This window comes from Rousettus aegyptiacus, unplaced genomic scaffold (assembly GCF_014176215.1).
Source record: "Rousettus aegyptiacus isolate mRouAeg1 unplaced genomic scaffold, mRouAeg1.p scaffold_m13_p_2, whole genome shotgun sequence".
Classification (NCBI taxonomy): domain Eukaryota; kingdom Metazoa; phylum Chordata; class Mammalia; order Chiroptera; family Pteropodidae; genus Rousettus; species Rousettus aegyptiacus.
The window spans coordinates 156,208,648-156,233,306 of record NW_023416295.1 but is presented as its reverse complement, the minus strand read 5'-3'; the positions used below and the strand labels follow the sequence as shown (position 1 = coordinate 156,233,306).

Sequence of the window (24,659 nt, the reverse complement as noted above, 5' to 3'; positions counted from 1 at the left end):
AGATGTTCAACATCATGTTATCAGGGAAATGCAAATTAAAGTGAAATATCACTTCACACCTATTAGAATGACCAAAATATAAAACACTAATACCAAAACTTGGCCAGGATGTGGAGCAGTAGGAATTTTTATACATTGCTGAGGGGGAATGCAAAATGGTACAGCCTCTTTGGAAAACAATTTGATGGTTTCTTCAAAATTAAACACTTATTCATGATCCAGCAATCACGTTCTTTGATATTTACCCAAAGAAGTGAAAACTTTATGTCCACACACAAAAATAATTGCACATGGATGTTTACAGCAGCTTTATTCATAATTGCCAGAACTTGGAAGCAATCAAAATGTCCTTCAGTAGGTGAATGGATAAACAAATTGTGTTCCCTAAAGACAATGTAATACTATTTGGTGCTAAAAAGAAATGAGCTATCAAGCCACGAAAAGATGGAGGAAACGAAGTAGAAGAAGCCAATATGAGAAGGCTATATTCCGTATGATTCCCACTCTATGACATTCTGGAAAAGGCAATACTATGGGGACAACAGAAAGGTTAGTAAATGTCAGGAGTGGAGGGGTCAGGAGAGATGACTAGGCAGGGCACAGAGAATTTTTAGGGCTGTGAAAATACTCATATTATATTGATGGATATGTCATTATACAAACAAACTTATTGTACACTACCAAGAGTGAAACTTTAGGTAAACTGTGGACTAGGGTGATTATGATGTATCACTATAAGTTCATCCCTGATTAAAAGAAAGATGTACCATTCTGGTAAGTGATGTTGATAATGAGGGAGGTTCATGCATGTATGAGAGCAGGGGGTATATGGGAAATCTCTACCTTCCTCTCAATTTTATTGTAAACCTAAAGCTGCTTAAAAAAAAAAAGTCTTTTTTAAAAGTTGAAAAAATAAAGACCTGGCACATAACAGGACATAATTGGCTCTTTTCTCGTTCTTTCCTCATATTTTTCTTTCCATTTTTAAATTGGTAAGATTGAACTCATAATTCTTTGGTTTCTTCGAACTTTGAATATTTTACTGTCTTTGATTCCTACTCCTCACTTTTACGTGTCATCCCTTCCATTCATATCTCCTTTCTCCTCCTTCTTTTTCTAGTATTTTCTTTACCTTTTCTACTTCTTTTCTCTTGCTCCTCAAAAATTGAGTAGTTGAACCACCCAAATGAGCTCTGCTGCTAAACTTCTATTATTGATTATGATCTCCTTCCTCCCTCCTCAAATCCTTTCTTTTTTTTTCTCTTTTCCCTCTCTTTTTCATAGCTTTCTCCTCATCTCAGGCACCCCGCACAGCCCCAGCCCGGATCTCCTGATATCAGGCAGCTTTGAGCTGACACAGAACCACCTGGTACCTGCCTGAGACCACAGATTCCCTCCGTATTTAGCGTCCAGTGCTGGACAACGATAAAGTTTTATTGAAACAAGGCGGGCGGGGGGTGGAAGGCGCTCGTCAGTCTTTTCTCAACAGCCAATCAGAGGATACAATGCCTGTTTCGCTCACGGGAGCTTCAGCCACGGGAAGGCGGGGAGCGGGGAGTGTCCCGCCCCAAACTGGCCAAGTAAGAACGGAAGTACAGCCGGAAGCCAACCATAGAGTTTAGTGGCCAGAGCGACCCGGTAGGGAGGTGGCAGGAAGGTTCCGAACAGCTGCCGGAGGTGACGGCGGCGGCCCCTCCCGGTGCTTTGGAATACGAAGCTTCCAGGTAGTCACCCGCAGAGTCTATTCTAGCCTACGACGCTGCAGTCGCGGGAGCCCACGGTCCCGGGGCGGCCTCTTTAAGGGAGGGGGTGGAGCCACGTGGAAGGATCGTGAGGGTGAGGTCACGTGGCCGGGGCACCTGCGGGGGCACAAGTGGAGATTTGAGGTAGCGTCGTCGTTGGTCTGGACACCATGTGACAGCCTTTCTCCCACTGCACCTTGTGATTTGGGGTTCACTGGGGTGCATGTGGTGGGATTTGGGATTAGGCCCAGGGATGAGAGGAGAGTGGGCGTGGCAACCCTGTCTCAGACAGACTTCCTTCAAAGTGGCCGATTTTAGGATTCCTAGATCCGAGTTTTACACTCCTCTATCTCTGATTCCTCGTTGCGGAAGTGACTCGGAGCCTCTTGCAGTCAGCTCCTAGCCCCGTGTTTCCCATGCTTCCAGTGTTGAGGAATCTCCAGTTTCGCGTCCTCTTTCCTTGCAGCTCCAGACATCCTGAGCTCAGGTACCCCCAGCTCAGTGCAGCCATGAGTGCCGAGGTGAAGGTGACAGGGCAGAACCAGGAGCAATTTCTGCTTCTGGCCAAGTCGGCCAAGGGGGCTGCGCTGGCCACACTCATCCACCAAGTGCTGGAGGCCCCCGGTGTCTACGTGTTTGGGGAACTGCTGGATATGCCTAATGTTAGAGAGGTGGGTTCCTGGCCTGGATAACCCACAGGGAAACTTGGGACTAAAGTTCGAATTTGAGAATGGGTGGGCAGGGCTCATTTTGCAACCCTATAACCATTCAGTTGAGCAAGAACAGGATGATGCTTAACGTGTATCTTGCAAGATTAAGTACATAAGTAAACCTCTTAGTTTCCCATTGAGGGTGAATGATCTGTAAAACTCGATATTTTTCATTTTTAAGCGAAAGATGATGTGATTCAGAATAGGAGACCTGAATTCAGCTTGTCTCCACCGATTCAGGAGCTCTTAATCATGTCACCTTCATCAGGTCACTTTTATTTTGGGGCCTCAGTTTTCTCTTTTAAAAATGGAGCTGATATCGCCTCTCACCATTACTATCGAAGTCAGGTGAGATTATGGGAAAGTGTAAAGTCTGATACAAATGAAAGGAATAGATGTGAAATTGGCATGCCCCGTCATCCCCCTTTGCACTGATGCTAATTCGCTTAAGTTATATCAGGTAGAAGGCATCTTTTTCCCAAAGACGTGTAGCAAGGTGCTAGGAAGACAGCAGAGAAAACTGCTCCCATAGAAGTGGCAAAGTTAAGAGTTTTAAAGTCCAGAGCAGTGGGTTACCAAGATATCTGACCCCAGCCCAAGTACCAAGAAATGCTATGACAATGGCATGTGGGCAAACTATGAGTTAGGTTGTTGAAGGCCAGTGATTGAGCCAGTGGATTTAGCCTTTGGAGGTCACTGTGGTACGGAGAAAACTGCCTTCATTCCCTTTCCTCTGCAGTGGAACTAAAGAGAGTCAGTCAATGTGAAGAAAAAGCTTTTATTGAATTGCGTCCCTGTTTAGCCCTCCGCTAGTTGTCTGGGAATGCCAGAAAAGTAAGACAACAGTACTTACCCTTCTGAAACTTACATTCCAGTTGTGGAGATCATATGAGTGAATATATACGTACAAATATTTATTTAGGAAGTAGTTATTGAGAGCTAACTACATGCTTTGCTCTGCTAGGCCTAAGTGGGATACCAAAAACTAGGTCTGTAATCTTATTGAAAAGAACAATATGCTTAGGTAACAACCTTAGGTAGGGTGTGATCAAGTACCAGAATGAATGATTAGTGATAGGTGGAGAGATCTGGGTGGGCTGCTCTGGGTGATGACAGCTCACTGGATGAGACAGGTCTAAACCAGAGGCTGCAAATTCCAGTGACTGCCTAGGCCATGCAGCTGTCACAGATGAATGAGGCTGGGACAGGGGTCTGGTGAATTGGGGAATAAAGCAAACTGCCTAAAGGTAATTAAATTCACAAGTATTAAACTCACTCTAAGGACCAAACAACACCATTTGCAGTGTGTGTATGTTAGGTACTGAACACTGAATGTTTTCAACTCTGAATTTAGGGTAGAAACTGGAGACATATGGAGGAAGAGAACATTGTGGATTGGGGGAGTAGTGTAAACAAAGGCCTGGAGGTAGAAGGAAGGCCTTACAATGGGGAGAGTTATCAGAGAGGCAGAGAATTCCTTTCAGTGAACTGGGAGAGCTAATGGAGGGGGAAAATAGGGTCAGAAAGGGGGTTTTGAAACAGGGTAAGGCTGGGAGGAGGGTGAACAGAGAGGTTTTCCCTGTCATCTCTTTCCTCGTATTCTTGCAGCTGGCTGAGAGTGACTTCGCTTCCACATTTCGCCTGCTCACGGTGTTTGCTTACGGGACATATGCTGACTACTTAGGTAACCAGAGGGGCTGGAGCTCCAGTGCAGTGGAAATGGGGGAAGGGCAATTTCTGGAGGGACTTAGAAGAAATTCCTGGGATACTATACTTAGATCCCTTAGGTACACAGGGTCAGGATCAAGACCTGGATTAGTATAGAAGACTCAAAAAAATAAAAAAGCAATGGAAGGAGGCTAGGCCTTTTCACAATAGGGATATCAGGATTTCCTACACTTTATCCTTTTTTCCTAGCTGAAGCCCGGAATCTTCCCCCACTCACAGAGGCTCAGAAGAATAAGCTTCGACACCTGTCAGTCGTTACCCTGGCTGCCAAAGTCAAGGTGAGTGACATTCCCCCTCAGTCCTGAGCCAAAGAGCACCCTTTTGTATGTCCCTTCACAAGGGCCCATCTGAGGAGAACTTGCACTCAGACAGCCTTTGACCACACAGTGGTTTCTTCCTGCCTTCCCCCCGCCATGTCCATCTAAGGTTTGTAGCTGAACTCCATTATCTGCAGCCTTTTAGGCTAAATATTTTTCTCTTAGTTTTGTTTTTATTTTTCAGTCAGCTTAAGTCCAAAGTAAAACATCTTTTGTTTTGGGTCAAATAACAACCAGGATGCCATTCACTGTGTTATTCAACGATCAACCTCCTCCCCACTATAGAAAGTCCCATGCAAACAGCCTCAGTGCTCCGAGCTGGGAACAAGACTCTCTGGTGAGGTGCTAGGCTTCTGTGTGCTAGAATAAGAAATATGTAACCGAGAAATATCTCTTGTTTCCTGTTAGGTTGGGACTTTTTATTAAATATCCCTCTCCTGCCCATCTGCCCTCTTCCAATTGTTACTAGACTCTCTCTCATTGTTCTCATTTTACTTAAATCAGATTCTCTATTATGAGAAATCTCTTTGGAAGTAGGCAGAGTATAAATGATAAATAGTAACTTCAGAGTGTGTTCCATCACATGCTCCCTTTGTGTCAAGCTGATCTTGACCAGTCTGTGTGTTACTCTGAGCTGCGATCAGAGGATCGATACCCAGGCAAATGTCGCTTTCTTCCTCTGTGGTGTGGGAGGTAAGGGTAGTAGGAGAGCATAAGTCTTATATTTTATTTAGATTGTTCTCATGCTGTTATTTTTTAGGTGGGAATACTTTATTTTGGTTTAGAACCAGCCTTTTAGAGGAGATGACTTAGTAGGAGGGGAGAGTAGGCAGGTGAGCTTAGGCTGGGGAAAGGAGAGAAGAAGAATGTTGGAAGCCTTTCTCTGCGACAGAACCTCAAATCCCAGCCCGACTTCCCTGGGCCCCAGTGTATCCCATATGCAGTGTTGCTGGAGGCCCTTGCCCTGCGCAATGTGCGGCAGCTAGAAGACCTTGTCATTGAGGCTGTGTATGCCGACGTGCTCCGTGGCTCCCTGGACCAGCGCAATCAGCGGCTGGAGGTCGACTACAGCATTGGGCGGGACATCCAGCGCCAGGACCTCAGTGCCATTGCCCGAACCCTACAGGAGTGGTGAGACCTGTGTCTTGGAACTTTTCCTTCTCACCTCAGAGGGAGCGGCGCTTTGAAGGGGTGTGGGCTGGGCTGCAGAGATGGAATCCAAGAGGATGAAGGGAAATGAGCTCATTCCTCCAAAGGCTTCAGAGGAAAGGAGTGGAGGAAGGCTTGGGAGGCAAGAGGCAGGAGATGGTGTCCTTGGTGTATTAATTAGAGGAGGGAAAGGGGAGTGTTACTTTTGAGAGGATCTTCACTAGGAAGTTGGTCACCTGTCTTAGGCTGGGTTCAACCCATTGGTCTGTAACCAGCACTGTCCATAGGCCCTGGGCCTCTTCCATTTCTGCTTTTCTGTGTCCTTGTCTAACTTTAGTTAATATACTTTTTTTTCTCTTGAGCATCTCATATCCCATGTTTTTAGTTCTTACTCCCATCTCGCACATCACTTCAGGCACTTCTTTATACCTCTCTTGTCCTACCTGAATGTCCTCCTGGCTCATAGGAATATTGCTGCAGGTGATTTCCAGGTGCCCTGGCAAGGGTTTCTAACTCAGACAGGGTTTTGGCTACCAGAATCTAGGGTTCTTTCTGAGCCTGTTTTTAGTGAGTCAGTGATCAAAGCTCTCTTCCGCTGACACTTCTCTCTCCTGATTCCTGCAGGTGTGTGGGCTGTGAGGTAGTGCTGTCAGGCATTGAAGAGCAGGTGAGCCGTGCCAACCAGCACAAGGAGCAGCAGCTGGGCCTGAAGCAGCAAATTGAGAGTGAGGTGAGCTGGCAAGGGAGCAAGACAGTCCCAAACTCTTCCAGCCTGGGCCAGTTGTTCAGTACAGAGGGGTTTGAACAGTGGCTATAGCAGACAGACAAGGTGGGCAGGGACTGTCAGGTTCTGGAAGCTTGTTATCTCCCATTCCTTTCATCCTGGTAGGTCGCCAACCTTAAAAAAACCATTAAAGTTACAACAGCAGCAGCAGCCGCAGCCACATCTCAGGATCCTGAGCAACACCTGACTGAGCTGAGGGAACCAGCCGCTGGCACTAACCAGCGCCAGCCCAGCAAGAAAGCCTCAAAGGGCAAGGGGTGAGCCAATGTGGCAGGAACTGCTTGTTTCCAGGGTGTCTTGCTTTTCCTTCAGAGACCTGACTGCCACACTCCTTTTAGTCATTTGCATGGGGGTAGGAAACGGGGAGAAGCCTTCGGGGGTTAGGGAATTCCCTGCAGCCTTTCTCTCTCTCTTCCCTTTGCCAGGCTCCGAGGGAGCGCCAAGATTTGGTCCAAGTCGAACTGAAGGGACTGTCGTTTCTTCCCTGGGGATATGGGGTCCCAGCTGCCTGCCTGCCCCTTAGGAGTCCTCAAAGAGCCTTCCTGTGCCCCTGGCCAGCTGATAATCCTAGGTTCATAATCCTTCACCTCCCTTCTTTCCCTCACTCCCAAGCATAGATTACACCTTCTCTAGGGAGGAGGCAAGTACAAGTCATGTTTTTGTTGGTACTTTTTGTTTTATGTGACTTCGTTATGTTTCCCATTATCTCACTCACCTCCCTGCCATGCTTTCTCCCCTATATTTTTAAAAGCCAGTATCTGTCTTTGTTTACTATATGTCACTGAGTAGGTGGGGCTGCTATATTTCCAATATAATCCATGTGTGTTTCTTGTCCTACCACCCCACCCCTGCATGCCTAATCCCCAATTCCAACTCCCTGTCCCCAGCCTATTTGGCCACCATCTGTAGAGCCACCTTTATTCTCACCCTGAGAGTTCTGGGAGCCAGTCTGCCATTCTAGGAGTCACTGGACACTTTCATCCTAGAGTTCTGTTACACTACAGTTGTTTTCCTTCCCTCTCACCTTCCCTTGGGTCCTGGGGATGCTGCTGCTTCAATGACTCCAGAGCCTAAGAAAGGCAGCTGTTTCTTGAGATGTTGAGAGATGCTTCTTTCTTGGCACTGGCTATCTTGGAAAGCCTGATGGCAATCCTAGAAGGATTTATACTTCCTTTTGTGGGTTTGGTGGAAAAGGGAAGGGGATACAGATTGTATAAAAAAAAAAAAAAAAAGTATATATACATATATCTATATATAACATAACACAGAAATAAATCTATGAGAAGTCTATCTATAAACATGCCCTGAACTGGGTATCTTCTGTTTTTGATATTTGTGGATGGGAAGAAAGTTCATTCCACTCTAAAGCAAAGTACTGGGAAAAGAAGAGAACCAGATACTATGTGCTGAATCCTGTACTGTGTGACTTTGGACAAGTTGTTCAGTATCTCAGCATTCATTCAGAAGCAGCGGATACTTACTAAGCACCAACATGTGATAGGCACTGGAGATGCAAAATGATGATCACTGTCCCTGCTTTCAAGGAGCTTGAGAGTTCAACCTGATTCCTTCCACTTTGCGGAATTTTAAGGGGGAAAGAGTTGACAGCTTCAGTTTTTGTATCAGAACCACACAGAACTCTCAGATCTGAGCTCAGTTTTTGACCATGAAATCTGGTTCAGGATTTAGGGATTCCATGTATAATCAAGCCCAGGGCACCAGGAAAATCTTCCCAACCAAGAGTCTTATCACCGCTTGCACACACACTTACACGTGCAGCAATCTTAGATGGTCTTAGGGTTGGGCCACTATGGTAAGTAGAGGAGGAATTCTCTTCATGAGAATTCAGAGTTCATGGACATGAAACAGATGGCACTTAAAAAATTACGCAAAAGTCTCTAAAAATGGCAGTCGGACTGGTGTACATCTTTATGCACATGAAAAGCAGAGGCAATGTATACAGTGAGTATTTCATGAAATCCTGTTAAAGAGAGATCAGAAATTCACCACTTAGGTGCATCTTCCAAAATGGATGGCTAGAAGGGGGTTTAGAGAGGTAAGTCTAGGCAGTGTATTATCTATTGCTGTAGACAAATTACCCTAAAACTTAGTGGCTTAAAACAATACACATTCATTAACAGCTGAGTTTTCCGCTTCAGGATCTTTCACAAGGCCACAATCAAAGTGCTAGCCAAGTCCATATTGTCTCAAGGTTCCAGTGGAAAGACTAGGTTCCAAGCACTCTCAGCGATTGTCAGCAGGATTCACTACCTCATATATGGTCGGACTGAGGAACTCATTTCCTGGCTAACTGTTGGTCAGAGGCCACCCAGCTAGCCCTATCTGTCAGAGCAAGAGACCACATCAGCAAGGTGAAATAACCTTTCGTAATCTAACCACAGAAGAGACATCTCATCATTTGTACCAGTCACCAGGTCCAGCCTAGTGACTGTCAGAAAGCAGGGATCATTGGAAGCCATGTCAGAAGTTTCCTACCAGAGAATGTTTCTGTGGGCCACCAGCATCAGAATCATCAGGGGAGCCTTTGAAAATGCATGTTCTTGGACCCCACTCTCACTTCAGTTCCTATTGAATTAGAATCTCTGGGGTATGTAGTAGAAATGTGCCTTCATTGCCCTCGTCAACTCAGTTGTGTGTGAAGTTCCATTTATATAATTAGATTTGCCCAGATTATTGCTGAAAAGACTTCCGCAGGGTCTTGGAGGACAGGTAAGGAGGCCCGGGGTCATTATATAAGGGAGAAGGATGAACAAGGAAAAACTTTGAGTACAGGGCAAGAGAGAGGACTTGTCCTTTGAGGTTCATAACTATATGGTTATATGAAAGTGTGATAAGTCCTAAGAAGTATAGAGTGACATGTGACATGAAAGCATTTAACCAGGGCATCTATATCTTGCCTGGGGGCAGGAAAGCCTTCTCCAAGGATGTGAAACTAGAAGCCTAAGTACTAGTTGACCTGTTAAAAGGGAGAAAGGATGAGCATTTGGGGTGGGAGAAATAATGGGGAGGAAGGGCTGGAGGCAAAAAGGTTTCATCTTGCAATCTATTGCATATCCCCAAATATGAAATGCATAACTTGGGGGATGGGGCAGGGTATACAATCCTATACTTTATTCATTTGTCCAATCAGTTGGTAAATATATCTTGACTGATAAATCTGAGATAATATAAACCATAATATATGTTACACTTCTGGGCATTGGGGTTTTGGATGATTTTTGTCTTTTTCCCGTCTTTATTTTCTAATAGTTATACGATAATTGCTAATAATAAAAGCAATTAGTATTAAGTGCTTACTGTGTTCAAGCACTATTATAAGTACTTTGTATCTATAAACTCATTTAACTTATACAACAAACTTCTGAGGTTGATGCAACTATTATCCTCTTCTAAAGATGACAAAAGAGGTATAGAGTCTATGGCCATGCCACCCTGAACATGTCTGATCCCGTCTGATCTCGGAAGCTAAGCAGGGTTGGGCCTGATTAGTACTTGGATGGGAGACCACCTAGGAAGACCAAGTGCTATAGGTGTTAAAAAAAAAAAAAAGTTTAGCGAGGTTATGTAACTTGCCCAGGGTCACACAAATTTTATGTGGAGAAAGGACACCCTATCTTGTCTTTCCTGTGTTTCTGGATGGAATGCATGGGACAGCCATCTCAGATCTCAGAGAAGCAAATGGTAGCAAGGAGAGAGAAACCAGAATTCTACGTTCCACTCAACCAGTAGTGAGTTCACCTTTTTCCTCCAGTATTTCCCAGAATGGACTCAAAGGCAGCCAAAAACCTAGAAGTGTACATTTGGTGTGAACTGAAAGAACTCTTAGAGCCCTGTACTGCAGGCCTGAGGAACAGGAAAGGGACTCCTACGGGGCAGGGATGGTGGAAAGTTTCTCCCATCTCCAGCTACAGACAATACCATGGTGGTGGTAGCTACAGCAGTACAATGACAGCAACAGCAGCTGGGCAGGCACTTAAAATTATGAGGGAGGAAAACCGTTATCTGACCACAGGAATTGTTATCACACAAGTGTGAGGCAAATTTCCTTTGCTTTTTCCTTTCTCTCGATGCTTGGCCCAGACACATAGTGGATAATGCCCAACAGAGCAACTAAAGCCCCAACTTTCTGGCAAGAGAATTAGGAAGGTAAGCCCCAAAGAACCAGAAAGTGTCAAGCAGAAAGGAAGGAAATCAAGAGAACAGTCCCATAGAGTTGTGTGTCAACTCCTGGGCTCATTTCTTAAGTTGTACAAGCAGATCTGACCCTAGACAACTTACCAAAGCTTTGTGAACTGAGCTACAGGGTGGACTACTGTCCAGGTCTGACTGGCTACTGTGTGGTACACATGCAGGACTGATTCAAATAGCACCACAAAAAAAAAAAAAAAAAAATTCAACCAACATTGGAACCACAATTCAAAGAAGACAGGTTGCTGCCTGAACCTAACCTGGTTGGTTGCTCATTTAAAAAGAAAAAAGAAAATACCATTCTCTAGGGTTTTGAAAAGATCCAGAGTCTCAAAACAATAATCAATATCCAGTATACAGTCTAAAATTACTCAGCATACCAAGAACTCTCTAGGGAAAGACAGCCAACCCCAAGATGACGGAGGTGTTGGAATTTAAAACACTTCAAAGCAATTAATATAACCGTACTGGAAGAAGAAAAGGAGAATGCTCTTGAAAGAAATGAAAATTTAGAAAGTTTCAGCAAAGAAAAAAATATAAAGAACCAAATGGAAATAATAGAACTGAAAAGCAGGAATAACCAAAATAAAATATTCACTGTATACATTTAATATCAAAAAGGAAATGACAGAAGAAAGAGTCTGAAGATAGATTAATATAAATTATGTACTCTAAACAGACAAAAAATATATATGTGAAAAAAAACCTGTGGAACATTACAAAAAGGTCTAATTTGTGACAACAGAGTTGTAGAAAGTGAGGAGAAAGTAGGGAATGGAAAAATTAGGAGAAATGGCTTTTAAAAAGGTCCCAAATTGGCAAAAGACAAACGTACAGATTCAAGAAGCTTGGCGAACAGCAAATAGGACATATTCAAAAGAAACCCATGACCAGACATATCATAATCAAATTCCAGAAGCTTAAAAACAAAAGAAAATATCCTAAGAGTATCCAGAGAAAAATGGTTCATATAGGGGAACAATGACTCATGGCTGCATATTTCTCATGAGAAATTCTGGAAGCTAGAAGAAACTGTAAGAGTGCTGAAAGAAAACTGTCAACTCAAAATTTTATACCCAATGAAAATATCACTCAGGAATTAAAAGACATTCTTAAGTGAAGAAAATGTATAAGAATTTTTAATAGCGCATCAGCTCTTAAAGAAATGCTAAAGGAAGTTCTTCAGAGAAGAGAAATGATAACTGGAGAAGCTTGGGACATCGAGGATGAAGGAAGAGCAACAGAAATGGTAAACATAGATTATTCTCCTTGAGTTCTTTAAAATGTTTATAACCATAGAAAATAAAAAATATAAGACTCATGGGGTTTTCAGTATTTGTAGGTGTAATACAAATGGCAACTAGAACATAAAGGAGACAAAGGGACCTACGTAGTGGTAAAGTTTCTACAGTTGACTTGAAGTGGTGAAATACAAATTCCAAGTGGAGTATGTAAAGTATATATTTTATAATCCCTAGAACAGGGATTAGTAAACCATATCCCATAGGCCAAATCCTGTCCACTACCTGTTTTTGTAAATAAAGTTTTATTGGAACATAGTTACACTTCATTCATACATTTTGTCTGTGGCTGCTTTCATCCTATTGCATCAGAGTTGAATGTTGCAACAGACATTATGGGCCTACAAAGCCCAACTTATTTAATATCTCATCCTTTGCAGAAAAAAAAACAAAAAAACTTGCCAATCCTGCCGTAGAGCAACCACTAAGAAAAAAATAAATTTAGTGGAGAAAAAATCAAAGTGGAATACTAAGTAATATCCAAATAAACTGAAAGAAGGCTGGAAAGTAAAGCTAGTGAAATTATACACAAAAGACCAAACAAATCAATAATGAGAAATAATCCAAATATTAATAATTACATTAAGTATAAATAGCCTAAATGCAACAATTGAAAGATAAATTATCAAAATGGATTTTAAAAAAAGATACAACTATATGCTTTCTTCAAAAAACCTACTTTTAAGTATGACATAGGTGGGTTAAATGTAAAAGGATGGGAAAAGATAATACCATGCAAACACTACTCAAAAGAAAGCTGAAGTGGATATAGTAATATCAGATGAATTAACTTCAGAGGAAAGAAAATTCTGGGGGTAAAGAAGAATATTACATATTAATAAACAGTTGAATTTTCCAAATACATGGAGCAAAAACATAACAAAGGAAAAATGGACAGATCCACAATTAGAGTTGAAAATTTTAAGAATCCTCTCCCAGTACTCAACAGAACAAGTAAAATCAGCAAATATATAGAAGTATATAGAACTGAATGATGCCATCAACCAACAGGATATAATTAAAATTTATAGAACACTCCCCCAACACAATAATACAATTTCTATTTTCAAGTGTACATGGAACATTTACCAAAATAGATATGTCCAGGGTCATAAAACACACTTCAACACATTTAAAAGAACTGAAATCATATAAAGTATTTTTCTGGCCATAATGGAATTATAACTAGAAATCAATAACAGAATGCTAACAGGGAAGTCTCCAAACACTTGAAAACTAAACAATCCATTTATAAATAACCTAGGGTTCAAAGAGAAATTAGAAAATATTGTGAACTTAACAAAAAGAAAAATAAAAAATATTAAAATATATGAGAGATTCAGCTATCAGTGATTAGAGGAAAAATTATAGCATCAAATGCTTATATCAAAAAGAAGGTCTGAAGATAGCATAGGAGAAAATCTTAGTTACCAGGAGTTAGGCAAAGCATTCTTAGATATGATACCAAAAATATGATTCATAAAAGAAAAAAGTGGTAAGTTGAACTTCATCAAAATTCAGAACTTTTGCTTTGAAAAAGACATCAAGAGGAGGAGAAGCTACAAAATGGAAAGAAATATTTGCAAATCCGTATCTAACGAGGGACTTCTAACCAGAATATATAAAGAGCTCTCAAAACCCAACAGTAAAAAAAAAACAAAAAAAAAACCCAATTTTGAAAAATGGCCAAAAGACTTAAACACTTCATCAAAGAAGCTATAATGGTGGCAAATGAGCACACGAAAAGACGCTCACCATCATTAGTCGTTAGGGAAATACAAATTAAAGTCATGATAAGATATCTGTTAGAATAGGAGAAAACCTATAAACCTAATAGAACGGGCTAGATAAAATAAAAATTAACAATATCAACTCCTGGCAAGGATGCAAAGCAGCTAGAGCTCTCTTACATTGTTGGTGGGAGTCCAAAATGGTGCAGCAATTCTGAAAAAGTTTGGCATTTTCTTATTAAGTTAAATATACATTTACCCTATGATCTAGCAATTCCATTCCATTTCATTCCTAAAGAAACTAAAGCATGTTCACACAAAATCATGGACACACATATAGCAGCTCTTTTCATAATTGCCAAAAACTGGAAACTGGAATGGTCTTTGACTGGTGGATGGATAAACAGGCTACATAGTAGAATGCTATTCAGCAATAAAAAGGAGCAAACTATTAATACACACAACATGAATGAATATAAAAAGCATTAAGCCGAGTGAAGAGCCACTCTCAAAAGATTACCTACTGCATGATTTGATTATATGACATTCTGGAAATGGAAAAAATTGCAGGAAGGGTGTGAATACAAAGGAATAGCAGGAGAGGGTTTGGGGGGGATGGAACTGTTCTGATCATGACTGTAGTGGTACTTACACAAATCTGTGAGTTAAAATTCACAAATGATACACAGCAATTTTACTGTATATTAGAAAATATGATTAAAAAAAAAAACCATTGGGCTACCAGCAGCCTGTCATTTTAAACACTATGTTATTACTTGGGTAAATTTTAATATAAATTTATATTTACATCATCAAGGGACTTTCTATTTAAAGGACCCTCATGATAAATCTGTACAGCACATTAGTATCATTTGTGTCAATCTAGGTTCAAGTCCTAGCTCTTGCCATGCTGCTAGGTTGCTGTATGATGTTCTGCAAGTCACCCCTTTCTTCCACAGTAAAATAGGAGCCAGGGTTTGGATGATATGTGTAATTTGTTGCTAAGTTGCCTTGGAATCCTCTCCAACCTTGAGAGTCTGCTTTAGTAGATCTGGGGTACTGATTCTGATTTGCTGTCTGTCACGTTTGGGAAAGTCCAAAGGTGATCTCTAAAATCTCTTTCAACCCTAAAATTATATCATATACTTAGTTTGCTTAAATCAAAGGTTAGCCGTATTGGGAATCAGCTTCTGTTCTTCCCTGACACATTCCCTATAAATTGGAATTCCCCACTTCCTTCCCAAAATCCAAGATATCTCTAAGTTCACCAGTAGTTCTCTAAGAACCTAGCTTTGTTTACTTTCATCAAACCATTTGCCACCTCACTGTCACCTTGACCTTTCCCAAGGTATTTCTCTTCCTTTCAGTCTCATCTCTATAGCCCTTTCCCATGCCCCCTTCTCTCCCATCCTTTAGCCTCATGTGTCCAAAAGTCCTAGTCTCAGACTCCTCAGATACTTGGCTGGCCTCCTGGCTGGAGAACACTGACATCTTGGGGATAATTGTCCATTACCTGCAAATTCTCCAGGTGACAGGTGACTGAGATGAAGAGGATAGAATAGATTCTGGCAAAAACCAGGGCAGAACCCTATTCCTATTTAAGAGATAAGGTCTTCAGAGAAGAAGAAATGAACCATAAAGGGCAGAGAAAGGGCAAGGAACTGTACTAACCCTGGTTATCTCATCTCAGGGACAGTCCAGAGGTGGAAGGGCCTGAGCCCAAAAGGGGAAGTACTACCTGCTTCTCCTTGTCCCCTAAGATACTATTTAAGGCCAGACACTGAGGCTGGGAAAGCTCAGAGCTGTCAGCACTCTGCATGGGGGGGCTGCAGGCTCACCTTGAGCAGCAATACCAGCCTTCTGCATCCCAGTCCCTTCAAGTGCTCTTTCTTCAAATCACATGAGCTCCATGCTCCTCGTAGGTTCTCCCCAGGGATGGAAGATAGCTGGGAAGCTCCTTAAGGAAACTAGCTATATGAAGTCTTCTCTCCCAGTGCCCCCAGACTCCTTGGTTATTTCTCTTACCTCTTAGCACCTCCTAGGCCTAATTCTCCCTACCTTCCTCTTCCCCCACTAGTGCAGCCTCACCTGGCTCCCACCTCTCCTATCTGAAGACCCCAGTGATGTCTAAGCAGGAGAGAGGTAAAGACTACTTTTTTTCCTTTTTTTTTTTTTAAGGCAAGGCAACCCTTGGTTGACCCCACAGATTGCAAGGACCTTGTCAGTTTACAATCCCATATTTTTTATTTTTTACGCCTACAGCCCTTGGTCTTCCTAGGTGGTCTCCCATGCAAGTACTAACCAGGCCCGACCCTGCTTAGCTTCCGAGATCAGACAGGATCGAGCTGGTTCAGGGTGGCATGGCCGTAGACAAAGCCTACTTTTTTCTTATCCTTAGCCCAACTGGAATGGCCCTTTGTTACCCCAGGAGCCGGGGGAAAATCCAGAGCTGCAAGTAGGGCTGAGTCAGAGTGGCCCAAAACATTTGTTTCCACTTGTTGGTCTGTGAAGCTGATGCATGAAAGGGTAAAAGATGATAGATGGTAGATGGGAGAATGGAGGTCCAGAGGCAGAGTCACGGCCAGTAAGATGATTTCCAGGTTGTGACTGGAGGTATTTTAGGAGTCCCGAGGATGGAACCAGGAATAAGTACCACAGAGGGAACTGAAGGAGCAAGACTAGGGTAGAGTAATTGGGGAGAAATCAGTCTTTCGTATCCCATGCACTGTGTCAAATTCTTTCTCTGTACTCAGTTCCCACAATTCTGAGGTATGAATCCATGACCCTACTGCCACCAATTCCTAGAAAGGCCCATTTCACAAAGCAAGAAACTGATGTTGAGAGATTAAGAATCTTCCCTAGAGTCATAGCTAAGTGGTAGAGCCAGGTCTTGCTCATGTCAGTCTGCAGTCATTTCAATCCTCTACATAATTCAGTTTCCCACCAAGTTCTAGCCTCTTTCAACCCATAATTTTCTGGGGTGGGGGAAATAACCTGTCAGTCTGACCATGTCCTCTGGACGTGTTAGGCTGAGGGCTGAGGGACTTGCCCCTTGTGAATGAGACTGGGCCCAGTTGGAGAGCTGAACAGAAAGAGAACATCAGCATTCCTGCTGGGAGTTCCCTTCCTCTCTTCGCTGCCTGGCCCTCAACCTACAATGGCAGACAGATCAGAAAGTACTGGGGGCTGGTCCATGAGCACCTCACTGAGTGGCTGTTGCTAACAAATTTCCCACAACATATTACTACTGAGAACTACAGTCACAGGCCCTAGGAATAAGTACTGAGTTGAAGTTGGGTGAGGACTCTCACCCAAGAGCAGGGAGCAGAGGTGAAAATGTGTCTGAAAGCCAGAACCCTAATGGGAAAGCTTGTGAAACACTAGCGACTCACCTAGATGAAAATGAGGACAACCCTCGCCCTGCTCCAGCCTCCACTTGGAACTACACCCATGAGTCTGGACACTGGGACTGAAACCCAGGTTGAGAAGTTGGGCGGAACTGTAGCCTTAGACTTTGTAGCTAGAAGGGACCTATACAACTGAGGTCCAGGGGAAGCGAATGACCTGCCCAAGACCACATGGCTAGGTTGGTGGAGAGCTGAGCTGAGCTGAGGACCCAGCCTCTGGGCTCCTTCCACAATTCTAGTGCTTTCACCTGCTGCCTCCTCAGGAGACTGATGTGGGCTACTCCCACTCCCGGAGGAAGTAAATATGTGTCTGTCAGGACAGAGCAGATTACATTTGAAGCTGAGGGCTATGGGCACTGAGTTCCATTGTGCACAATTTGGCACCCAGGTGGAGATGGATTATCTATACTCATCTGACTTCTGGGATTCCTGGGAGCCACCGGGTTGGTTCCCTTGACTCTGGTCATACATCGTTACCAGTCCTATTTAATGAGATTTAACACCTACCTTGGACTAGGAAGTCAGTGCCTGATTGTTGACCTCAACTTCACCTTTCTGGTTGTTGAACAATTGAACAAATCCTCTTGAATCTATTTGTCCATCAGTAACATGGGGGAAAACCTCCCTTAGCTGAGAAGACCCAGAGCCTTGAACTTGGATTTTGTGATTTGTTTGCCTTTGATTTACTAACTGAAAAGAACTAAAGATTTCTATAGAGGAAACTATCTATCATCAGACTCTCACAAGCATTTACCATCATTAATAAGTTCCCTAGAGGAACAGAGTGACCCATTTGGCTGAGCTTGGTAGAACACGAGTGAATATCTTGAGAAATTTGAGCCCCTCATGCCCTTCTAGTACTGCTCAGGTTCCAGATTAGTTTTCTTCTCTGGTCTCTTTCTCTGGGCTCAAATTCTCCACAACTGGGGATGAAGGGTCTGAAGAATGTTTGGTAGAACATTGCTGATCCCAGTTCCTCCCCCTTGAAGGCCTGCATAGGGTTATTTTGGCTCCTTCCTGCTCTGTACTACAAGTGTTCCCACCCTGAGCCTAGGGGAGAGACTTTACCCAAGGGACAAGGGGGCAGCAAATTCCTCAGGCACCTGTATGCCAGATATTCCCCCAGAAATATGAAGTTACAGAAAAAGCAAGGGAGAGAGCCAGTAAGACAGATGCTTACGTTTCATGCTCCTAGGCTCGCCCAGCTGAATTTCACTGCTGCTTCTCATCTGCCAGGGCCCTGACAGTCCCAATGTCATTCCCACTGAGGTACTGGGCCTGAACTCAAGTGATGAAGGCCACACATGAACACTGGGAAGGTAAGGTGGCTAGAAGGAGACAGGAGGGTTGAAACTGAACAGAGAAAAGATCAAAAGTAAAGCCAGAAACCTACTTGGTCTTTTTTCCATTCTCCTTTATTCCATAAACACCTAGTTACAAGTTGCACAAGTCAAAAAATAAAGGCAGAGAAGGGCATAGGGAAGATTTTTGTGACGTGTAGATGGTGGGAAGGGAGAAAAGTTGGGGAACTAGTCCTCTCTCGCCACACAGTCCTGGACGAGGGCTATGGCCCCTGAAGTGGGGAGTCTGAGGAGGAGGTGGGCAAAGATCTAGGGTAGCTGAGGAATGGAAGAGACTCCTAAACCCAGAGCTCCCCACAAAAGCCTTCAATGCATGGCAGGGGTAGAATGGGGCAGGTGAGGAGGTTCAAAGGTGGAGCAGCAAAATGAAAAATCAAGTTAGCAGATACAGGACAAGTGGAGTCATCATGGTAAGGAGATTAAAGAAGGAAAAAGTGGGTAAAGAGGACAGTGGAAGGATCTCCCTGAGACCCCCAGGGAGAAGTGGGGCCAGCTTGCCTGTTAATTTAATATTAAAGTGGGAGTAAGAGTTGGAGAGGAAGAAATTATTTCAGGGGATGATCTCTCAGCCTCTCAGTCTGTACCTAGAAGGGGAAGAGATGAGCAATAATCAAAAGGAGGACAAAATATAAAAGCCAGGAATTGAGGTTTAACCCCTATGCCAGTGAGAGCATTCTTCTCTCTCTCTGTCCCAAGTAAAACTGCTATCAAAGGCAGTATATACTGGACACCTGCACTGCTTCTGCCTTGTGGCAGAGGAATGTACACTCCCCAAGCTCCCTCCCACGCTTGACACCTTGCAATCCCCACTCCTCTAATACTTACAAGAGAGGCTGAGGGCCTAGGGCCCTCACCAGTCATAGCGGCGGGACTGTCGGGAGGGGGAGTCCTCAGGTCCCTGTATGGCCAGACGGGGAGGCCCCTCAGCCCTTCGTCCTCCTCCCCCTGAAGCCTCATGTCGTCGAAATTCCAGAGGGCGCTGCTGCCGGAATCGGGATGTCTCCCTCCGCCACTCATCATCAAATGCTGCAGCCTCACCTGCAGACACAGAAACCAGACATGACATGGCTTCTGGAAGCAGACCCAAGAGTGAGCCACAGGCTTCTAACACAGAAAAAAATGTCAGCAAAGGCTGAAACTAGGTGAATAGGGCAGTGTGGGGGAGGACAACTTCTGTATTTAGCAATTTGGGGTTCAACATGGTTCCTGGGAGCCAATAGCAGGCTTGACTACTTGACAAAGAAATCTGAAATGATATAATTATTAGGTTAAGGAGCATAATCCCAAGCACATGGTAAGTATTTAATAAACATTTGTTGATTTGAAAAAAAGGATCCAGGTGGAAAACGGTAGATTACTATCAATATCTGACTTAGGTGACAAAGTTTGCCCCTCCTTGGTGAGGACAGTGCCAGCACCTGACTGAGTTCCTAAATCAACGAGGCTCCAAGTGAGGTAATCTGGAGCTCACACATAACTTTGCCCAAGAAATATCTATAGAGGTAGAGAGAGAAAGCTGGTATATCCTAGTTTACAGGAATTGGACGAGGAGCTACCAGCCAAGAAGCTGGAAGGGTGGTAAGCAAGAAGACTCACTCTCATCCAGGTTGATGTAGTCCTGCCGCTCCTCCTGGTCCCCTGTGCGGTGGTTTCGGGAGCGCTGAAGGATGTGAGCCCGGTCTCGGATGTGATGCCCAATGGACATCTGTTCTAGTCCACTGTCCGAGTCTCGTACGGTCCTCCGAGTCTCCCGGATCTAAGATGAGGCAGAAAACAGAGCACTCAGTTGCCCCTTTTAAAGCCTGGCAACACCAACTCAGGAGAGACAAACCACCCACAACCCAATCTTAGAGAAAGCAGCCAGGGTTTCTGTGGCTGCCATTCAATCCTGCCTTCTCTGGCAAAGAAGCCCTCCAACTTACCCCGCCTGGGGCTGAGCGCATCTCTGACGTCTCCTGATAGACCTTGGGGGCACCATCACCCGTATTGGAGTAGGAGATGACAGTGGAGGATGAAAAGGTCTGGCAGTTGCCTCCAGCAGTCATGTGTTCCTGAGGAGGAAAGGGTACAATGGGACTTAGGGAGAGGTGCTCCCCTCTAGACACGGGACCCCACGTGTCAGCTGCCTGTCCTTGCTCATATCTTCCCCACAAAATGAGAGAACTGAGAAAATGTCAGGACTCACCATTACACCCAAATTCCTCTGAGTCCAACAAGAAAGACCTTAAGAGATTGAGCCTTAATTGCATAGTAACAAGCATGCTGCTGCTGCTTCCCACTCAGGCGTAAGAGCAGACACAGGAACCCAGTGTTCCCTGGACTCAATTTTTTTATCCCGCTTGACCCCTTCTCTAACACACTCTTCCCCATTCCTGCCTCCAAGGACTCAAGGTGTTGCCAGCCGTCACTGAGAACAGGGCCAGGGAAGGGGATGGGGCAAGAGTCTCACCATGTTCCCAATCATATCGTTCATCATCCCAAACATGTCCATGAAGCCACCCGACTGCAGCATGGAGATGAAAAGCAGAGTCAGTACTCAGGGATGACCCACTAGCGACACGGCTATCCAGTCCCTTTCTCTTCCTTCACATCTAGCAATTGCTCTTTCTCATTCTTCGTGAACGTTTTCCCTTATATATACTGCCACCCACCTCCTCAGTCTCTATGGCTGCTCTGATCCACTTTTACTTCCTCTAACTGCCCTATTTCCTCCTGTCTTTAGAAAGCATGCCAAAGTTAATGGACTCGAACCTATCAAAGGGTTGGGCATGAAACTTAAAAAGTCTAACAACTGTATCTAGTTGGCCCTTCAACCGCACCTCCCTCCCTCCTCAAAATGACAAACTGCTAGACAATTAAATTTACTAATGAGTATCGCTCCTAAAAGGACAAGAATCAATAAGTTCTCATCTTTAGCTCAGGACTGATAGCACGCAGCAGGCCCAGAGCTTTGTGACCACTATAAAGATTCTAGGGTTACCCATAAGGCTATTCTAGAGAGGCACATTTGGAGGTATTAAGAGTATAGAGTGTATCTGAGATGGAAGGACACAGGAGATTAGGACTCACCATTCCCAGCATCCCAAAGGGGGAGACGGCCCCAGTCTACAGGAACACAAAGCACAGAAATTAGATACCACATCCTACCTATCTCATTGGAATCCCAAACCAAACCTATGGCCTCAATTTTTTTCCCATCCTTCTCTCAAAAGGGGATCACTAAGCCCTTTTTTCCAGACCTCTTCCTCCACTTCCAGATCATCCCACTTGCTGAGGTGGCTGTAGTACAAGAAAAATCAAGGGCTTTACTAACCACCCTCCAGCCTTTCTTTGGGTTTCAGGTATATTGCAGCACCATTACCTGCATCCTGCGGCTGGCGGGCCTGGTCCCTGGCATGCTGCCATCTGTGATGCTGAGAAAGGGGCTATATCCAAAGCCACCAGACAACATTCGGTTCATATGCTGACGGTGAATAGCAAAGGGGTCCCTATGGAGTGAGTATACAGTGTGAATGGCAGAAGGGCCAAGTAGTCAACTGCTTCTCCCCCCCCCCCAAAAGAAAACAGTCCTAGGGAAACAGTGGCACAGATGCCTATTTCTCCTCTAAGTCCGAGCTGGAGCTGAGTATCCAACCAGTTCCAATAAGTACCAGCAGTGGGAACCCAGATGTCTGTTGGAACTACTCCGAGACCTGAAGTGGAGTGGGATGAGTGCTCTAGAGCACGCGGGGGAGGGAATACTCACATCAGGAACATGGGATCTTCAGGCTCCACGTCCCTCATGAAGCGGAACATCCTGATTTTAGCTCCAGAGGGGCTCAACACTGTAAAGATGTGGAAGCTCAGATACTTGGAGAGAGCCAGGCTTTGCACACGGGCTCAGTGTTGGGACTCTCAGAGCACTGTCCCTTCCAAACACTGTAGCTGATCCCCAAAAAACTCCAGTGAGACCCTTCTCCAGGTGTTCAACACCACCCTCTAGGGAGAGAAGAGCTCTTCAAACCTCGCTCTCTCAAAGGACGGCCATGGAAAAATTTCCAAGCCTCTCAGTTTTCTGCCTCCCCCACTCAGAGCCATCCTCTTCCCAAAGCCCTGGCCAGAAACATACTCCCCTCCCCCGACACTACAGTTCCGGATGCGAATCCCAACTGCTGGCCCTACGCCCATTAATGACCCCAACCACCCCGCCCCCTCCTTACACTCAGCCCCTGCCAGGCCTCCTCTGGCGGGCCTCGTTGTCCCCATTGCAACTGTCAGCGGCTCCCCTGGCCTCGGCCTCCCCGCCAGGCAAGCAGATGAGGGGGGCCTGACTCTCCCCTCCCTGCATCCCAAGCTCGCATACCGTGTAGCCCCGCTCCGCTCGAGCCTCACCGGTCCCCGATTGGGGCTCAGCGGCCCATCCGGCCGGTCTCGCCTCTCGATGCGCTGCAGGATCAGGGTTTGCGGGCCGGGACGCGAGATTGGTCCGGGCCTGAGCTCCACGGCCTCCCGCGCCGCCTCCTCCCACAGCTGCCACCTCCGTACCACCCCTCGGCCCACGGAACCCGAACCGCGGCCAGGCCCGGACGGAAGTGACGTCACGATGGGACCGCCCACTCCGGGGCCGGGCCCGCGGAGCTCCGCCCGCTGGCGGGTGTGGGTTGGAGTCGAGGGCCCGCTCCTGGGGTGACGGGGATGCGAGTTGGGGGGGCAGGGCGCGGGGGCAGGTTGTGGGGTCCTCTCGGGGCGAGGAAAAGGTGGGGCTAATTGGTAACCTAATTTGGGTCTGCGGACAGGAAGAGGCTCCCTGTAAGGGTTTCGAGGGTAGCAAAAGAGTCCATTCCTCGCGAGGCACGGGGCGGGGGCGGGGCGGCACGTTCACTCAGGGGAAGGAAGAGGACGTGGGACAGGTTCCCATGGGGGAGGGGCGGGCTCCTGGGAGGAGCCTAGAGCAGATTTTCTATCCACTGAGCGTTCAGCCCTAGAGGGAGGAAGGGAGGCATTTCTGCGGGGGAAGCACTAGGGCCAGTCCCTTCAGGAGGAGGCGCGATCCAGGCAGGGGCGTGGCCCTCAGAGTGACGTAGTAGAGGAGGTGACAGTTCTGCTCACATCTAGCTCTAGCTTCGAGAACTCTGGCTGGGGCAAAGAGTATCTAGGTTGAGGGATTCGGCCGCCAGATGGCGTTCTTCGGCCAGGCTGGAACTACAGCCCCTAGGGAACTAGAGTTGGCGAGGCCCCTGGACCCCTCTGTTAATCTGCTGTGAAGGGTCAGACTGAGAAAAGGCTCTAGTTCTGAAATAATTTAGTTTAGTGCCAACCTCACCCTTTCTTTTATCTAACTCCCGTGTCCTCAAGAGCTCCCAATCATGCACTGATCTTACTTGCTGCTAGTCAGGTAGATAAGTGAAGGGTCTAAAGGTGGGGAGAGGAAGAAAAAGGATGGAGAGCTCTATTAACCAGGATCACCCAGGGGCGGAGCTGGAAACAAACCCCGGAGACCTGACTCCGAGGCCAAAGACTGATACTTTGACATAGTAAATGTCTTGCATAAAATTGGCCCAACTGAAGAGAAGGGCCCTCCCCCTGTGTGTCAGGGGATTTGGACTGTGTAGGATGGACTTTAAACCAGATTTACCCAAACGCCAGCGCTCCCCAGTTCTTTACTCTGGCTGTTGGCCATATTAGTGCTTTGTGAACCCTGACAATGAGAAAGATTTGTTCCCGGTACTTCCCTAGGGGAGAAGGAGGAAGGGGTCCCTGGTGACTCAGGAAAAGGTATTAGAAGCAGGGCTTCTCAGATTTCTTTGGACTTGGTCATTTTCAAAGAGTAAAATATAATAGTGGAGACAGAGAAGTATAGAGACAGATCATTTAGAAGCTGACAGACTGGCAAAGCCAAAGAAAACTAAAGAGAATAAAATTGGTTTTTCATTGATATTTCTGGAAAAGAAACAGAATCTCTTACATTTATCTTCCAGATGCTCTGTCTCTGGACATCCCACTATGCAAGGGCCCCTTTTTCTCTTGCCCCCAACAAAAGTTTGACACAGATCAACAGTTATCCCAGTGAGAGAGAGTTCCACAGCCCAGACTTAACCGTGGTTCTTTACCTTTCAGCTCCCTTCTCATACCATCATGTCCAACCTTCAAGATGAGAGAGAAGAAGATACAACTTAGCTTCGAGCCTCCTTTTTTCTTTTTTCTTTTACCTGGTACTCTACCTACTGCCATTAGGTGCCTAG

General features: G+C 45.2%; 2 protein-coding genes and 2 pseudogenes across 8 annotated transcripts; 2 read left to right on the top strand and 2 right to left on the bottom strand.

Moving 5' to 3' along the window:
- The first annotated feature begins 1,611 nt into the window (after positions 1-1,611).
- Positions 1,612-7,739, top strand: COPS7A (COP9 signalosome subunit 7A). Of its 5 annotated transcripts, none has more exons than XM_016162918.2 (8): positions 1,612-1,724; positions 2,209-2,413; positions 4,061-4,136; positions 4,370-4,458; positions 5,426-5,628; positions 6,271-6,376; positions 6,536-6,687; positions 6,856-7,739. In XM_016162918.2, exons 2-8 carry the CDS (start codon positions 2,252-2,254, stop codon positions 6,893-6,895), a joined length of 828 nt encoding a protein of 275 aa, XP_016018404.1. In that variant the 5' UTR covers positions 1,612-1,724; positions 2,209-2,251; the 3' UTR covers positions 6,896-7,739. The 5 variants fall into 5 exon arrangements, with proteins under 5 accessions (XP_016018404.1, XP_036093063.1, XP_016018407.1 ...); XM_016162921.2 differs by lacking the exon at positions 1,612-1,724 and adding an exon at positions 1,767-1,836; XM_016162920.2 differs by lacking the exon at positions 1,612-1,724 and adding an exon at positions 1,785-1,886.
- A 2,126-nt stretch (positions 7,740-9,865) lies between these two features.
- LOC118614124 lies at positions 9,866-9,984 on the top strand (annotated as a pseudogene).
- A 5,939-nt stretch (positions 9,985-15,923) lies between these two features.
- LOC118614579 lies at positions 15,924-16,042 on the bottom strand (annotated as a pseudogene).
- A 2,428-nt stretch (positions 16,043-18,470) lies between these two features.
- On the bottom strand, positions 18,471-23,007 carry MLF2 (myeloid leukemia factor 2). 3 transcript variants are annotated; one of them, XM_016162927.2, is made up of 9 exons: positions 22,781-23,005; positions 22,184-22,262; positions 21,800-21,926; positions 21,508-21,543; positions 20,888-20,941; positions 20,361-20,489; positions 20,035-20,194; positions 19,264-19,476; positions 18,477-19,022 (listed from the first exon to the last, which is right to left on the bottom strand). In XM_016162927.2, the coding sequence occupies exons 2-8, from the start codon at positions 22,231-22,233 to the stop codon at positions 19,289-19,291; spliced, it is 744 nt and encodes a 247-aa protein (XP_016018413.1). In that variant the 5' UTR covers positions 22,234-22,262; positions 22,781-23,005; the 3' UTR covers positions 18,477-19,022; positions 19,264-19,288. The 3 variants fall into 3 exon arrangements, with proteins under 3 accessions (XP_036093062.1, XP_016018413.1, XP_016018414.1); XM_036237169.1 differs by lacking the exon at positions 20,888-20,941 and having other exon boundaries at positions 18,471-19,022; positions 22,781-23,007; XM_016162928.2 differs by lacking the exon at positions 18,477-19,022 and having other exon boundaries at positions 19,289-19,476; positions 22,810-23,007.
- Between the last annotated feature and the right edge of the window lie 1,652 nt (positions 23,008-24,659).